The following is an 18476-nucleotide window of genomic DNA, read 5'->3' as shown; positions in this document are numbered from 1 at the left end:
AGGGCAGGAGCTTTGTCATATGGGAGCAGTTCTAGCAAGGAGCCAACTCCCAGTGGCTGCACCCTAGACAGGTGCCTGGTGGATAGCCTTTGATTCCTTACACTGATTAAAAGTGATATGAAAGGGCAAAAAGCTTCAAGATCCATTACTAATGTCCTTTGGCTGCGGCTTTCTCTGACAGCTGCACAGACATGTCATACTCGGCAGCAGGAAATTAAAGAAAGAAGCTCCTTACAGTGATATACATCTCGGATAGAAAAAATACTATTCTTGGAGAAGTCGAGCAAGTCGCAAAAATCGGGCACATTTTTATTGATCCTAGAAAACTGACATGGCCACATGGTAAAATGTCATCACAGTCAATATGAAACAGGCGCCGTCTCCATGCAGAGGCCATTTCTCTCACTGCTCCGCACAGATCACCGTCTTCTGCTATTGCTCCATGTTATTCTAACATTTCAGCTGACCCCGTTTACCCCCATTAATTCCTCTCCCTCTCGATCGCTCACCTTGCCATCCTCGTGGTACACAAAGATGTTCCGGGTGCTGTTGTCCCGCAGGTACGTGATCTGCAGGCCGTTGGGGTTTCCTATCTTGGCCGGCTGGAACGTGGCGTTCAGATGCTCAATCTTTATAATTGCTTTGGGCTCTCTGGCCTGGAAAACACATTGAGATCCATAACATTCAGAGAGTGCCGGTCATTTACCAATCAAATGCTCATTAACAAATGGAGAAGATGAAGTGAAGAGCGGAGTGTGATGAGGCAGATAATGTGCTGGGACTGCCTGGAATACCGCCATACAGCGCTACCAGATCACAGGGTCCTCCTCCCTCTGTGTAAGTCACAGTAATTGTAGGTACAGGATGCCCTGTGCTGCCCACTATATGCCCTGTGCTGCCCGCTATATACCCTGTGCTGCCCGCTATACGCCCTGTGCTGCCCGCTATACGCCCTGTGCTGCTCGCTATACGCCCTGTGCTGCCCGCTATATACCCTGTGCTGCCCGCTATATGCCCTGTGCTGCTCGCTATACGCCCTGTGCTGCTCGCTATATGCCCTGTGCTGCCCGCTATATGCCCTGTGCTGCCCGCTATATGCCCTGTGCTGCTCGCTATACGCCCTGTGCTGCTCGCTATATGCCCTGTGCTGCCCGCTATATACCCTGTGCTGCCCGCTATATGCCCTGTGCTGCTCGCTATACGCCCTGTGCTGCTCGCTATATGCCCTGTGCTGCCCGCTATATGCCCTGTGCTGCCCGCTATATACCCTGTGCTGCTCGCTATATGCCCTGTGCTGCCCGCTATATGCCCTGTGCTGCCCGCTATATGCCCTGTGCTGCCCGCTATATGCCCTGTGCTGCCCGATATACGCCGTGCTGCCCGCTATATGCCCTGTGCTGCCCGCTATATGCCCTGTGCTGCCCGCTATATGCCCTGTGCTGCCCGATATACGCCGTGCTGCCCGATATATGCCCTGTGCTGCCCGCTATATGCCCTGTGCTGCTCGCTATACGCCCTGTGCTGCCCGCTATACGCCCTGTGCTGCTCGCTATACGCCCTGTGCTGCCCGCTATACGCCCTGTGCTGCTCGCTATACGCCCTGTGCTGCTCGCTATACGCCCTGTGCTGCCCGCTATACGCCCTGTGCTGCTCGCTATACGCCCTGTGCTGCTCGCTATATGCCCTGTGCTGCCCGCTATATGCCCTGTGCTGCCCGCTATATACCCTGTGCTGCCCGCTATATACCCTGTGCTGCCCGCTATATGCCCTGTGCTGCCCGCTATATGCCCTGTGCTGCCCGCTATATGCCCTGTGCTGCCCGCTATATGCCCTGTACTGCCCGATATACGCCGTGCTGCCCGCTATATGCCCTGTGCTGCCCGCTATATGCCCTGTGCTGCCCGCTATATGCCCTGTGCTGCCCGCTATATGCCCTGTGCTGCCCGATATACGCCGTGCTGCCCGATATATACGCCCTGTGCTGCCCGCTATATGCCCTGTGCTGCTCGCTATACGCCCTGTGCTGCCCGCTATACGCCCTGTGCTGCTCGCTATACGCCCTGTGCTGCCCGCTATACGCCCTGTGCTGCTCGCTATACGCCCTGTGCTGCTCGCTATACGCCCTGTGCTGCCCGCTATACGCCCTGTGCTGCTCGCTATACGCCCTGTGCTGCTCGCTATATGCCCTGTGCTGCTCGCTATATGCCCTGTGCTGCCCGCTATACGCCCTGTGCTGCCCGCTATACGCCCTGTGCTGCCCGCTATACACCCTGTGCTGCCCGCTATACGCCCTGTGCTGCCCGCTATACGCCCTGTGCTGCCCGCTATATGCCCTGTGCTGCCCACTATATGCCCTGTGCTGCCCGCTATATGCCCTGTGCTGCCCGCTATATACCCCGTGCTGCTCACTATACGCCCTGTGCTGCCCGCTATATGATATCACAGGGTGGTCTCTCGTGCCCGTGCACCACACTGCATGGCACCACTGGTCACACCTTGCCCTCTGGTGCCCCATTCCTGGCACTGTGCCTATTAACACTAATGCAGATCCCTGGTGATTGTGTACGTGCGACTAAAAAGGGGAAGTGTCACGACTAAGAACGTCCGTACATTGTGCGGTGACGTCATCGGCCGGTCACGTCCATGGCACCGCAGTCTATAAATTCATCTGGGATGCACGAGGAGCGGAGCACAAAGTATCTCTGTCCTGCCGCAATACATCATTGCTAGACAGATCTCACAGGCACTAAGGGAGCAAATGTGCCCAGGGGGAAGGGGGACAAAAACTCACAGGCCATTTAATTTATTAGCTGCACACATGATTCCTACTCTCTCCAAGTCTACGGGGAGTGAATGTGATTATCGGCGGATCCTGCTGAAATTTTAGGTTATGGGAGGGACGAGGTTGGCATTGAAATAAACTGAACAGGTGAGCCAGTTATATGGCACTGGACCCAAGCTATGGAGCTGCCAGCCTTCAGCTCGCGGAGCAGCGTGCCAACTGTCTGCCAGCAGATTTATGCCCTCTGTAAACATCTACAGAAGCTCGGGCATCAGGCAGAGCAGTCTGACTGCCTTGTAAAACAAGATCCATGTTTGTAATATTCCACGTAATGGCGGGAACATGATTAAACTCCTTGATTATGTCACGCTCCATGAACAAAGGAACATCAAGATCTCCGGAGATGGACTTGCAACCTTGAGATTGTCGATATTGTTCAACAATTTTGGTTCTCAAGTCCTCGGACAGTTCTCTTCTCCTCTTTCTGTTCTCCATGCTTAGTGTGTAACACAATGCAAAGATTCACTCAACTTCTCCCCTTTTTATCTGGTTTCAGGTGTGATTTTCATATTACCCACACCTGTTACTTGCCACAGGTGAGTTTGGATAAGCATCACAAGCTTGAAACAAAGTTGTTTACCCACAATTTTGGAAAAGTGCTGACAATTTTGGGGGTTTTGTGTGAAATGATGTCCCATACAGATTTTTTCCTCTTGTTTTGTTCCAATAGTGCATGTCGGACGTGCCTAGGGGTATGTTCACACGTCGTCCTTTTCAGGTGGATTCCGCCTAAATAGTAGTTAAAAAAAAAAAAAAATTGACAAACAAATTGAACATAATTCACAGCAATGTAAAAACGACTTGCTGTGCACATGTTCTGCCTTTTGTCTCTTCTTCAGCCTTCCATAGTGAAGTGGTTAAAAGAAGTGAACTGACCATTCTTCAGAGGGGCTTACGCCACAAAGCCGCATCAAAAACGATGCAAAAGACATCAAGGAAGACGTAAAAACATTTTCTGCCTCAAACTCCACGTAGGTACGCCGGCGTCTAAAAGACGTAGTGTGCACATACCCTACGGATGGAACCACACGGGCTGTAACTTTAGGTTTTTGGTAAATCTGCTGCAAATTCTGCATGTCTTGTATGCAGATTTTGCCATGGAAATTCTGTGAAATTCCCAAACCCACCTGTAAATGCCCGATCCGTGCGCCTCCCCTGCACAAGGCACAATAACAGCAGCAGAAAGATTTACTCACATCATTTTTATTGAAGTATTTGAGCGCGCCTTCTCTTTCTGATAGTACAAACTTCCTGCTGAGAAACTGTCCATTGTCTCGTCCTCTCTTCCACAGAACTCCTTCTCGGTAACCTGCAAAAAAAAAAAAGAGACGTGATCAGCTTTTTCCATCCCGAAATCAATCACTCCTGACGTGGGATCCGGTGCTCACCTCCGCAGAGTCCTGGCAAAAAGACAGAGCATGATTTATGTATCGTGCCCATTACTGAGCGCACACTTAGCATTAAGAAAAGGCCCCGGGATTCATCAGGGGTCCTCAATCTGCTGCAAAACCACAATTCCCAGCATACCCTGACAGCTGCAGCGGGATAGGCAAGTGTCAGCTGTCCCGAAAAGAGCAGCTGGTAGAACCTGGTCATATATGTAGTCAGACTGCTTTATTTTATAGGGTTTATATTGCTTTTTTGTTTTGTTTTTTCTATCAACTACTCCTTTAGTAACAGAACTTGGTATATACCGTAATAGACATCCGGAGCTTGCCCATGAGAGCTGGCAGCCTGGCACCGGAGCGTTGGAAAAACTGCAGGAGTCTGGCAGGTTCTCTCGGGCAGATTTATAGCTGCAGGTGGAAGAGGGAGCTCGGATCGCCCTGTCTGGAGTACAGAGCGACATAGTCACCTGGCCGCCTATGAGTCACTATCATGGATGGTGGAAGTTCACAGAAGATCTCATTTTTATCTCTGCAGTAGTGATGAGCGAATGTGTTGGGATAAGGTGTTATCTGAGCATGCTCCGGTGCTGAGAGTCTTCAGCGTGCTCAAACAATATGTTCCAGTCCCCGCAGCTGCATGTCTCGCCGCTGTTTGACAGCCACAACACATGCAGGGATTGTCTGTTTGTTAGACAATCCCTGCATGTGTTGTGGCGGTCCAACAACCACAAGACATCCAGGATCGGGAATCGAACATATTATTCGAGCACACCGAAGACTCTCAGTTAGCACCCGAGCATGCTCAGATAACACCTTATCCCAGCACATTTGCTCATTAATACTCAGCAGAGCTACACTTAGATTATTTGCGGATCCAGTTACCTTCGGATGGATCCGCCAACATTTATTTCAATAAGCAATTCTCTTCCCGCTCGAGATAAGCGGCATCAGATGCGACAATCTGTCAGATGTTCCTCTGCAATAAGCCATTAAAGGCTGACCCAAAGTGCCAATACTAATAAGTGTAAGTGGTCAGAAGGGCCGAGATGTCGTGTAGGCAATCTGGCAGCTACATCCTCTACGCGCTGCACGGGAGCAGATACGGGAGACTCGCTGCGTATATCTGGACACAGACACCAACATTTTGGAAAGCAATGGACACCACAAATTTGTTAACATGGAAATCCCCTTTAAACCAAACAGACCATGTGGCATGGGTGCTACGACCTGCAGAGTCCATGTATAATTGGCCTACTGTATGGGATTTTTAATCCATCTGTATGGGAATTTTGGGGGGTCCGCTGCAGCTGGGCATTATTTTGCTTGGACGGCTCTGGAGACTGCTCAGTAGCTGCTCTCGATGGCACAGTGGTGTTCTTACTATAGAGGATATTCTATTGAGAACTATTCAGCTACCTGTTGAAATTTCCGTAATCCCACTAAGAGGCCGAAGACTAAACAGCGGAAATCATGACATTAGGACTCGCTGACCATAACGCAGAGGGTGACAGGAGCTCTATTAATATTAATTATAGCATGAAGTGCATGATTTATACCGCAATGCAAAGTGCATGAGGACATCCCAACATTTGAGAGCTTAAACAATGTCGGAGGGGTCAGGCCAACAACAGGAGAATGTGGTATGTGTGCAGCGGCAAAAAGAAACCTCAGGTGAATGGAGAATTAGGCAGGACGGTACAGCCGGAGGACCAAACACCGCCATACTGTATAGTACCCAGGACCAAGACCGATCACATACAGAAACCCCCAAAATTAGTATACAGCTCTGCAAAGCACATACATTATAGGGGTGCACCATTATACTACCCACTGTCCTGGTTCATCATTTGCAATTTTTTTTTTAATAAACTCCCTTCTCTTTTACCTTGCGGTATTCATTATGGTTTTATTATTTTTCTTTTGCATCATATTCTTCAAAATGGTGCACGGGGATAATGAATTTTGCACAAAGTAAAATAAATAAATCTTTCTTTCTGTCTTTAACCTTTTTGTAAAATCATGAAGACACGTCCCATGTGGATTTCAGTTTCAAATCAAATTCGGCAATGCGAGTCTATAGGTGCGTGACAAAAATTGGGCAGCACTTCAGCGTCATCCCAGTGCAGTCTGATTTTCACGGATGGATAGGAGAAGCTGGAGAAACATTTTTTCTTTTCTCTCTGATGAACCATGGACCAAACTCTTCTGAAACTCGAATCAAAACCACTGATGAAACTCGGTCCGTTTTTCACATCCATTAAAAAAGCAGGACGTCTGAATGGGGACTTGGCGGTAACGTATTTACCGCCTCTGGGCTGTGAGCAAGGTAAGTGACGCAAAATGTTTGCAAAGTTTTACATATAATTATAGTCACTGTCGCTTCAATCAACTTTTGTACACTAGAACATGTAATATACTTTCTTTACCCCAAATGTTTTGGAAGTGAAAATCTTCTGTAAAGTTATTGCTCCTTTCTACACAACGTGCTGCCTGTTGTTGAGACTTATCTGTCTATCGTTACAGACTAGCAGGACCTATTGCAGAAAGTGGGAGAGAATCCTTGCACATCTGATGCCATTTCCTCAAGTGTTACAAGACCACTTTGGAGCATACAACCACAGCAAGCTGCCGCACTGTTACCATGACTGGATCTATCCATGACTGCTTTCATCAGTCATTTGCTTGTTACATTCAATTGTCTACCCTCCTATCATCCCCCGGGCGTATTTCCATTGTCTTCTCACTGCAAATTTACCAGTTCTCTGAATGCTGAGCTCTGTATAACCCCGCCCACACAACGGATTGGCAGGTTTCTGTCTGGGGGCGGAGTTGTACAGAGCTCATGAATAGGAAGGACTTCCTGGCAGCAGGTTTACTAGTCCTCTAGTGATAATCTCCTGCTGATAAAACAGTGATTTTATCAAAACCACAGCAAGCACCCCAGTAAGTGACACATTGCTGGAATCAGGGTCTCTGTCTCTACATTATGCAGCGCTCAGATTAGGTGGCAAAAATCAAGTGGCAAAATCCCTTTAAGAAGCATGCACTATAGGGGCAATAGGATAAACTTGGAGTAGAAAACAGAAAAATGTCAGCACAGCTCTCATGAAAGGTCTGTTGCTTGTTTCCTCTCCCAATCTCTTTGGCCAAATCTGTCACCTTTCTTATAGATGTTGGAAAAGGAAAATTGATTTGGGCTCCTGCAAATGGTTCCCCCCTTCTCTATGGACCCCCATTACTATATTTAGTAGCACAAATTGCGGACCCCGCAGCTTGCTCCGCACCACACAATTTACATGCACGTCAGTGGAATTACGTAGTTAGGGTCCCTCACTGGAGACCAATAACATGAATATTATTGGTCCAGGAGGAAGAAATTACTAATAAATCAGGAATCCGCAGACCCATAAATTAAAGGATAAAATATATTTTTCATTCATAACATGCCGCGTTCCATTTGTCTTGCCCTTTAGGTTGGCTACCTATGATTAAAAGAGGCTTTAGAGAGTGACTCAGCCTCTGTACTTTCCAGCAGTGATTTACAGTAGCGGGGGAATAAATGATGAATAATTCAGAATGGATGAGCTCAGCGATCGATGCTCCCAGACAGGATATTTATCAAATGATCAATTTCTTTCCATGACAAGAATCGCCACCGCGTCTTAACTATAACTATCCAAACGCCTCAGACCCCATTGTATCCACCCCACAGACACATTATCTGCTTAACCCCGTGTGTACCGCGCAGCGATGGACATAATGAATTATAGTCGATCTCAGTACATCTGGAGATCTGCAGAGGATAACACAAAAGAAAATGCACCTTAGGTGTGCTAGAAATAAGGACCAGTGCTGTTGATCAAAGGCATCAGCCTTTAAAAGGACCTGTTACCAGGTCAAAAGTAAGCCGTTTTGGCTCTTATTTTATTCCCGCTGCTCCCCTGAGCATTTCATTTTTTTATTTTTCTAAATCCGTCATACGGATCCACAGATATGGGCCATTTTATTCACTATTTTTGGTCTGTTCAAAGAGGGTGTGGCAGCCTAAAGACACGCCCCAGAGGATCCTGTGAGCACCGCCCTTTTGGTTATGACCATAAAAAATAGCACTGGATAAAAACGTGCATATCTCTGCAGCCGTATGGCGGATTGTAAAAAGACAAACAACAGAATACTCAGTGGAGCATCAGGTATAAAATAAGGGGAAAAATTGCCAATTTTGACCCGGTGATAAGTTCTCTTTAAGAACAATTTACACGGACTGACAATCGACAAATGAGAATGAAACATGCCGCTGTTCTATCACCAAATGAGCATTGTCTAATCAGATCATCTATGTCATCATTGTGTACAGCACATCTCTCATCTAAACAGGGAATGTGCTGCCGACAACACACATGCTGTATCGGGAATGTATTAATGACTATAGTGCCCCTATACAGTTTTGTTAGCTTGTGTGAATGGGACCTTAAAGGAGCCCCGATTAACTAATTTATGGACAGAAAGGTTGGATTGTGCCTTGTGCTGTACCTTCTACCAATAAGTAGCAGAGGAACACAGTGACTAAATAACAACCGCCATACAGTGCTCAGATAATACCAACATACAGCAACATAACACATAGATATTGTATGACCCATGATGCCAGTTTAGTGCATTAGAAAGGTATAATAGATATGTGTTGCGAATTATAATGTTGATTATCCTCCATCAATAAAAATAAAAATATCAACTGTTTTTAACACTAGTCCCTACAGAGGCTGTCATCTCTCAACATTTCCATGTGAATAACCACAGGTCACTTCTGACGTGGCCCCTGCGGGGAAAATGAGCAGATGTCAGCAACCAGCAGAAGCCAGGCTGACAGGGATCAGCTCGTATACTAAAGGGACTTCTGTGATGAGATGACACCTTAAAGGAAGAGGGCGTTAAAGGGGTTGTTCACTTTTCAGATATGTTATCTTTACTTGGGGATAAAATCATTTTTGCAAATGGGTTTCAGTAAACATTTCGCACCATTTCCTTTCTATAGCCTCTCGCACTGCCTATTGCTGGCTGCATTTTATATCTGACACCTGTCATAACCTTCTTAAAGGGGTTTTAGAATTTTTTTTTTACATTGATTAGCTGCAGCCTCTTCGTTGTTTATCAGATATAGCGCCACGCATTTTATAGTGGCAGTGCCTGGTATTGCGGCTCAGTCATAGTCACTGGGATCTGAAGGATGAGGCCCATAATAATAAAGAGATCCGTTCAGCTGATCTATGACGGTACTGGAAGTCTGATCACCACAGACCTGATATTCACAGATTAAGGATAGGTCATCAATGTATAATTTACTGTAGTGCAGCATAACGTGATAATCATTAATGAACCCCTTTAAAAAGTAACCATTGTTTTAATTTTTATTTCATAAATAGTATAAATAAAAATAAGCAACTTTACAATATATCTTATTAGATAAAGCGGCTCTTTTCTGCTCCAGGACTGATCTTTCAATCACAAATCATTGGAAAATTTGTCTTTACTGAATACAAATTTTCTAATTACTGAGACAGGAGATGAAAGTTGGTGTTTTTAAAATTCTATGGAGGTGGGAGGAGCTAGCGGAATACAGTATAAAATTCTATGGAGGTGGGAGGAGCTAGCGGAATACAGTATAAAATTCTATGGAGGTGGGAGGAGCTAGCGGAATACAGCATAAAATTCTATGGAGGTGGGAAGAGCTAGCGGAATACACAGTGTAAAATTCTATGGAGGTGGGAGGAGCTAGCAGAATACACAGTGTAAAATTCTATGGAGGTGGGAGGAGCTAGCGGAATATACAGTATTAAATTCTATGGAGGAGGGAGAAGCTAGCGGAATACACAGTATACATTCTGCTGCAAGCTCTCCAGAAATGACGGTTACAATTCTCCATAGAGCTTTATAAGCACCAACTGTCATCTCCTATCTCAGTAATGGGAAACTCTATATTGACTGAAGACAGATTATACTTGTGAATTGAGAATTTTGAGACTGATCTATAAGTCCAGGAAGAGAAAAAAAACAGATTTCTCTGATAAGATATATTACAAAGTTTCTTATTTGCACGTGTACTATTGATTTATGAAAAAAAACAAACAATAAAACGACGGTTACTAGTTAAATAATGGGAGACGTTACTCCGTATATCTAGCAGTGCGTGCCTTCACATGCCGAGCGGCGGCTCTCCCTGTTGAGTTTATTTACAGACAAAGCAGCTTTACTCATAAATCACTATGACAAATGGCGGCCGGATAATTATCACGTTCTGACCTTAGGAGAGAACATAGAGGTGGCCCGACGTCTTCTCTCATTTACAGGATTCCTACACAGGTAATAAACTGATGCCTCCATCATCCAAGTATCAATGCTTTTTTAAAACTAGAACTCTATGTAAACAGCTGTTTTTGCCCTGCCTGGAGCATTGTAAAATCTGATCATGGGGATTAGTGATGTTATCTGAGCATGCTCGGGTGCTAACAGAGTGTCTTCGGGGTGCTCGAATACTATGCTCCAGTCCCCGCGGCTGTTTGACAGCAGAAACACATGCAGGGATTGCCTAACAAACAGGCATTCATTCCTGCATGTGTTGCTGCTGTCAAACAGCCGCGGAGACCCGAACATAGTATTCGAGCACACCAAAGACATTCGGTTAGCACCCGAGCATGCTCAGATAACACCTTATCCCAGCACGTTTGATCATCACTATTGGAGATCAATGCATTATTTACATCACACACTTACAATTATTGACTGCGTCTCCATGATTCTGAGCAAACCAGCAAGAAATACTAATTTATTCCTTTTTTTTCCCCAAATTTTTTGCTTTGAACAATCTCCTTGCATATTGGTGTAACTGCTTTGTCTATAAGTAATCAATCATCAGCCAGACTCTCAGTCTTACACTTCGTCCGGTGACACTTTGATGTCTTTGATGTGTTTATCCACTGAGACAATCGATAAATATGTCCAATATTAGACAGAAAATCCTGTGTGGTAAGTAATCCCCATGCAGCGGTTCTTGAATACTTATTTTATGAGACTGGCTGGGAGGAAATATTTCTTTTTTTTTTAAAGGGATTGTCCACCCTAATTTTATTTTAGCAAATGATTCTGTGGCGCTCACTAGTATACAAGTATTACGCGAATCTCCTTCTCTGATTGCTGGTGGTGTCTTACTCATACACTGCGCGGTTCTCCTGTTCACATAATGGCCAGTGGTGATGGCGCATGTGACCAGACTTGTCATCCGCCTCCTCCAATGGAAAAGCACTGTGTACGGGAAAGCTGTCTTTCCATTGGAGGACGTTGATCACAAGTCTGGTCACATGTTCCTCCATAAGTAGCCATTCTGAAAACAGGAGCGCTGTGCAGTCTGTGAAGGAGGCCGCACTAATGAGAGGGCAGAGCTACACAAAGGAGAAGAACGTGTAATATTTATATATTAGAAAGTGCCACAAAATCATTTCCCCCAGGGAATCTATCACCAGGTTTTAGCCACCTAATGTAGGGGCAGAGACCCTGATTCCAGCGATGTGTCACTTACTGGACTGTTTGCTGTAGTTTGATACAATCACAATTTTTTCAGCAGGAAATTATCACTAGAGGACTAGTAAACCTGTTGACAGGTAGTCCTCCATATTTATGAGCTCTGCATAACTCCGCCCCACTACTGATTGGCAGCTTTCTGCCTATGCAGAATCAGTGGTGTGGGCGGGGTTAAACAGAGCTCAGCGTTTAGAGAACTGCCAGATATGCAGCAGATAAAACTGTGATTTTATCTAAAGTGCGGCAAGCAGCCCAGTAAGTGATACATCACTGGAATCGGGGTCTCTGCATTATGCTGCACTCAGATGGGGTAGCAAAAACCTGGTGATAGATTCCCTTTAAGGCATTGTCACCGCAAATTATATTTTCAGCGGACCTTCCTTTTTAGGTGCTTATGAGGGTATATCGACGACTTGTAATGCCGTTCTTCATGTGTGCTACAAACATGTCTACGGTAAAGGAAGCTTTGCCTAAAGCTGTTCATCAAATTTTGATCTCTGAAGCGAGAGGGGTGATATGGCGGGATAACAGGATGGATATGTAGGGGTTAACGCAGCCTGGCTCATTGTATGGATATCACACAGAACAGCAGATCCAATGTGAGAAGTGAGAACAAGTGTCTCAAAATCAGGGGCAAAATTCACATTCTAGAACATGACGTTTAGGACCGTGAAGCCCCCCTTCTGCCACAACCGGCCATATTTACAGAGCCAATCTTCTCCAGACTTGCCCACTTTTCAAAACTTTCCATCCGGGAGGGTTATGTTTTCCATTCTCAACGGTGGGACGTTTTTAGCAGTAGCCATGCCCCCTATTAAAGGCCAGCTCAGTGGGCTCAATGAATGTGAGATCGGATGCCAGGGAATGTGAAAGTCCTACAATCGTGGCTTCCGAGAGGTTTCGTCAGGGGCCAGGAGATATTCCAATTCCTTCAGAAGTCTAGGTAGACATCTCTTATTCTTGGAGCAGACCAGAGAGTCCGAGAAAGTTGGCAAATACGTCCTACTCTAGAGAATTGCTAGAGATATCTCCACCATACAGTGCCGTAGTGAGGCACTAAGTGGCGGCACATGGAGCGCCTACGGTGGACTAGCGTGGAGATGCCTGGATTCTGTCTCTCGTCCACCAAAACTGAAACAACTGGCACCAAAACTGCTTTTTCTTGACAAAAGCAGTATAGTTCACCAAAAGTAATTTAGGATGAAACGGTGAAATTTTGCGCTTTAGGTTTTAATGCCCATGGCATTGCCAGCAGCGTCCCTCAGACAGCAGCTGCCACATCCTGCCAGTGTAGGCGCGGACCACGTCATCAATATTTAAGGTTGTGAAGATAAGCCGCCTTCTGATATTGTGCAGCCCCCTTCGCTCACGTTTAGCGATGACGGACTGACCTACTTTATAGAAGGTGCGGATTATGGAGCCCGGAGGGATGGAGACACTCGATAAGATGCAGAATACACAAAACACATTCTGTTATGTTCTCGAAGTCACTTCTGGAGACCCGTCATCCAGCAAAAGGTAAAAAGTCCTCTCGAATCACGTAAGAGAGCAGGAATCAGCAATCTGCCCCGCCGTGGGTATATGTGTATAATCATATACAGCGACAGCGTAAAGTGAAGGCTCCAAACAAGTCCAGCCGTGGTCCACTAGGTGGTGACCCAAATCTCTGATGGCCATTGTCCATCACTACCATTGGATCTGCAGACGACTCGCCCATACTCAAGTGCTCGGCTCAGTCAAGGGTTCATGTGCTTTCAATGGGGAGAGAGAAGAAATCCAATGCCAGGTTAGTTCCACAATTCCGCCCTCACATCATCTGTCACGAGAGAGTCAAGATGAGAGAGGCAAACACATCAGCTCTTCTGCAGACCCTGCCGAAATCTGCGGGATCAGCCAACTTCCAAGTAACTTACCGTATATGGAGTCCTTTATTTCATTCTTCTTAAAAAGTTCAGCTCCCCTGACCCGTTTTTTGGTAAATACTTGTGCAGTTCCTCTACAGTTCCTCCTGGAAATGTGTAACTATACTGACATTTTCTGGTCATTATGTTGTGTCCTTAGGCCACGTTCAGTGTTTGGCCAGTATTTGACATCAGTATTTGTAAGCCAAATCAGAGGGATGGATCGAAATCAGTAATGGAAATCAAGGGGTCCGTGAAAAAAAACAAAATTGGACTGCACTTGGATGACATCCGGGTGCAGTCCGATTTTCACGGACCCTTAGAATGGAGACGGTGGAGATATTTTTTTTTTAGCTTCTCAGACAACACACTGATCAAACTGCGATCAGAGCCTGATCAGAATATTGAGTCTCGTACGCAAAAAAAAAAAATCGAAAGTGTGAATGAGCCCTAACCTTAAAACTCTATAAAAAAAAAATTGTGTGCTGCGGCATCATACATGAAAGATGGCGACTTTTCATAATGCTCAATCTAATATGTTAGAGGGTTAACGCTGCCACCTATCCACATAAGGAACAAGGGACAGAAAGGCTGTGAATAGGATTAGAGGGGGCTCGGGCCTTCCTGCAGGTCTCATCTCTCCTAAACAATACTTAATGGAATTAGCTGACACCAGGCAATCATTTCAGGTTATCGCTCCCAATACAAGGCATCATGCCTGACTGACAGCACAAGTGCCAGAAGCCTGCTGTTGGGCATCATTATTTACTTGCATAGCGTCAAACAATCCGCATCCTATGGAGGAGGACACTTTTTTTTTTATATACTTCCTGCCCTTTCAGAAAGTGTGCAAAGGTGTTTTCTTACCATAAGAGGCTGGAATACAATGACAGGTAACAGCTGATAACTCACCAAAAAACAATAGACTATATCACATCTGACCCTGTGGTCCCTCCCTTGCACACGCTCATTAGATGCTTCAATACAAAAGATAGGTCGGGCTCTAACCATTGTGGCTATGTGCATGTGTTGTTTCCTGAAACTAATGAAAAATGAACATGGTGAATTATGGACTATAGCGTGTCATGGAGATGGTGTATAGTAGGGACCTAAAATAAGATCCCGCGTCATCCCAAAATCAACGGAATGTTGATATCCCAGATCCTACAAAATACTTTCAAAGAGCCGGAGAGCCCCACGTAGCACGGTCAGGGGGCACTGACGCGTTTCCAGAGCTGTATCAAACGTTCCAAGCACTGTGACAAATAAATAAAAAGTGTGGCTGTACGGCGGCCGTCCTGCCGGGACTGATATTATCAGACTTGTTGGAATAATTAATTGCAGCAGTGACGTTCATTCATCATCTCCCCGGCGGACACCTCTCTTTGATTCATGACTGACAGTGGACGTTTTAATGGTCTGCTGGCAACTTCTCGTGGCAGTAATTAACGTTCGCTCACGAGGGTCAGATGTCTATTAAGTAAGTGGGGACGTCTGTCTGCTGCGGACGTGACGTGTAAACTCGCTACTGAGATTTTTTTCCTTACCACTGCGGCAGGTGTGTGTAAAGATGGGGTCAGGGGAGGACTCATTAGCCGGGCGACTCGTCTGCTTCTCAAAGTCAAAGTCCATCCCAAAAGTCAAAGCCGGAAACACAAGTATAAAGTAAAGGTGCGCTTACACCAGGCGACTTTTTTTTATACCAATCGATGGTCAATTAGCCTGACACAAACCGACCCGGCTTCTGATGTGCGCTTTAATAGATCGTTTAGTGCTGCGTTTGTTCTCGGCAGCGCTGGTTCCCTTTATACAGCATGATGTGCTGTCGAGAACCTTATAAAGAAGCAAAAATTCAATTTGCGCAAAGAATTAGAGTTTTGCTTATTCATAAAGTGCTCGGCGCCTGTTTACGCTACATCACCTATTGTGAATGGTGGATCCTGTGTTATCGCTCATTATAATCCTGCCTGTGACGATAATGAGACTTCTGAAAAGTCCTCTCTAGAAATCGGGAAATAGGAAAGCAAAAAGGGAAGAGTTCTCTTTTTTTTAATACTAATTGGGATATTAAAAAAGTAGTTTGGCAGAACATTTTTTAAAAAATATATATTTAACACAATAAACCTGATTTAAACGACAGGTAATTTCCTGCTTGTAAAATTTTCTTTAACAAGTTTCCAGTGTTTTCAATTACAAAAATTCTCCAGGAACAAACAAGATCAGCAAACAGAGGTCCTCATGTAGCGACATATTCTATGCAGGTCATGAGACATTGTCACTAGTGATGAGCGAACGTGCTGGGATGAGGTGTTATCTGAGCATGCTCGGCTGCTAACCGAGAGTCTACGCGGCGTGCTCGAAAAAAATACTCCATAAAAGCAAAAGAAAAATCATATTAAATTGTGTAACAGAGAGATTCTGCTTTCATCAGAACAGTCAGGAATGGATGCTGTAGTAATCCTCTGTGACCACTCACTGAGCGTTTGGAAAGAAACGTCAGAATGAAATGTGAAGAGGCCATTACAGCTAATGCTTTCCATAAATACATTTTTTTGCAAGTATTTTCATCCAGCTCATTTTCCTATTGAGTGTCTCGGCCTCCTGGGGACGGGGAACGTTGCAGTATGATATGAGGGCAGGAATTACTGTTGCCTTGCAATACAAGGGTCAAGGCTGCAAATCATGACATAATCATATTCATATAAGTCATTTTATTCAAGTTTCTGCATGTTCATCATCAAAAGGTGAGACCCCCAAGTCCACCTCCAATGGTCTCAAGAATCGCCACCATAAGCTTTGAATGGAAAAGTGCACGGGTGAATAATGCTTCATTCAATTAGGGCACGCGGATCAGTTTTTCATGATTGTTGAGGCTTCCAATGGAGAGACGGCCAGCAATGAGACACTTACCACCCATATAAACCCTTTAAAAGGGGTTGTCCAGCCTTAGGATACAAGTCTGCAGTCACTGTATGTGATTGCAGACTTGTGACTCCTCACAGTGTGCACAGTGCGCACTGTGAGGATTGGAGAAGACCGCAAGTTTGTAATTTGCATACCTGAGGTCACATGCCGACTAGACGTGTCCAGCCTCGTAGAGTGCAAGTGTATTGAGAGAGGTCAGACACGTCTAGTCGTAATGTGGTAAACTGCATACTTGTGGTCACAAAACTGGAGAATCCTCACAGCGCACAGTGCGCGCAATGTGAGGATCGCAAGTCTTTTTCTTTAATAAGGTATTTTTATTAAAAAATTTCCAAACATACATAATGCATAGTCAAAACCATATTGAAAAAAGAAGCTACATAGAAGGGCAAGGAATGGGAAGAGGGGTAGAAAGACAAGAACGCAACACAAACAGTCGTCACCTTACTGATGAAACATATCATAAAAGCATTTTTCTTTGAGTGTCATTTCAATATATACATTTCTATTATGCCTAAAATGTACACGGATCCCATACCGAACAGTCTTCTAAATCAAGCCAAGTCTATGTCAATGATCGCAAGTCTGAAGTCACATAGAATGACTGCAGACTTGTAGTCTTAAGCACATTCGGTTACCTATAACCACCACTAGATGGAGCTTAAGAGCTGACTGTAGACTTTTTATACTCCGGCTCCCCCTAGTGGTGGCTGCAGATAATAAAAATGTTATGCTATTCCTGTGCTGGGGAATGGAGGCAGTGCATTAGAAAAAAACACACAGATAATATAGCATTGGTGTCCAACACGCAGTAAACCTCCCAATGTGTATACAGACCTCTCTTTCAATTGGGGTCCTTAGAGAGTTGTCAGGGGCCACATGAGCTGTACATTGTGCGTGTGTATTTTAGAACAAGCATTCTGATAACATAAGAATTTTTTTTTTCTTGCAAGATGAAAAAAAAAATTCTCTGCGCTCCCTGCTAAAATTAACAAGTGTTTAATATCCACTCATCTTGGTCTTTTACTGCCCCTATAAATACATATGATGGAGCTGGCAGGTCATTACATGCACAGATTTATCTCCCGGCAGACGGAGAACCATGTCCGGCATGTCCTGAATATTAGATTATACAGTATGGCTACATCTCTGCATCCCATCACTCATGTCTATGTGAAGTCAATTCTTATTTTAATACAATGGAGCTCATCAGATGCGCGGTCTGGTTACTATATCGAGGCCATTAACCTCGTCTAGATGACGCTTATGGCCAAAACCTGCTTGATATTGCAGTAAACCTAGAATTGGAAACCCAGACAGACGCTGCTCGTAATCTGCTGTCCTGAAGGATCTCAACGTACAGTGTACAACAAAAAATAAGAGAAAAAATGGAATGAGTCATCTCCCCCCTGGACGGTCGGGTGACGCCATATGCCGAAATACATGTGGTAGCCATCCAGCCCCAGCATGGAGTCCGGCAGCCTTAGACTGGCCATCCAGCCCCAACATGGAGTCCGGCAGCCTTAAACTGGCCATCCAGCCCCAGCATGGACTGCAGCAGCCTTAAACTGGCCATCCAGCCCCAGCAGGGAGTGCAGCAGCCTTAAACTGGCCATCCAGCCCCAGCATGGAGTGCAGCAGCCTTAAACTGGCCATCCAGCCCCAGCATGGAGTCCGGCAGCCACTGGCCATCCAACCCCAGCATGGAGTCCATAAGCCTTAAACTGGCCATCTAGCCCCAGCATGGAGTCCGGCAGCCTTATACTGGCCATCCAGCCCCAGCATGGAGTCCGGCAGCCGACTGGCCATCCAGCCCCAGCATGGAGTCCGGCAGCCTTAAACTGGCCA

At 45.5% G+C, this 18476-nt stretch overlaps 1 protein-coding gene across 1 annotated transcript in view; it reads right to left on the bottom strand.

Moving 5' to 3' along the window:
• ADAP1 (ArfGAP with dual PH domains 1) overlaps window positions 1–18476 on the bottom strand; it is a 106200-nt gene that overhangs the window by 10731 nt on the left and 76993 nt on the right. Inside the window, exons 5-6 of the mRNA XM_077274856.1 lie at window positions 4039–4151; window positions 510–656 (exon numbers count right to left, since the gene is read on the bottom strand). Of these exons, the coding sequence (XP_077130971.1) occupies window positions 510–656; window positions 4039–4151 (260 nt within the window). The remainder of the gene's footprint in view (window positions 1–509; window positions 657–4038; window positions 4152–18476) is intronic.

This window comes from Ranitomeya variabilis, chromosome 7, assembly GCF_051348905.1.
Source record: "Ranitomeya variabilis isolate aRanVar5 chromosome 7, aRanVar5.hap1, whole genome shotgun sequence".
Classification (NCBI taxonomy): domain Eukaryota; kingdom Metazoa; phylum Chordata; class Amphibia; order Anura; family Dendrobatidae; genus Ranitomeya; species Ranitomeya variabilis.
Note: the sequence above shows the minus strand (reverse complement) of the source record. Positions and strands in the feature narration are given on the sequence as shown.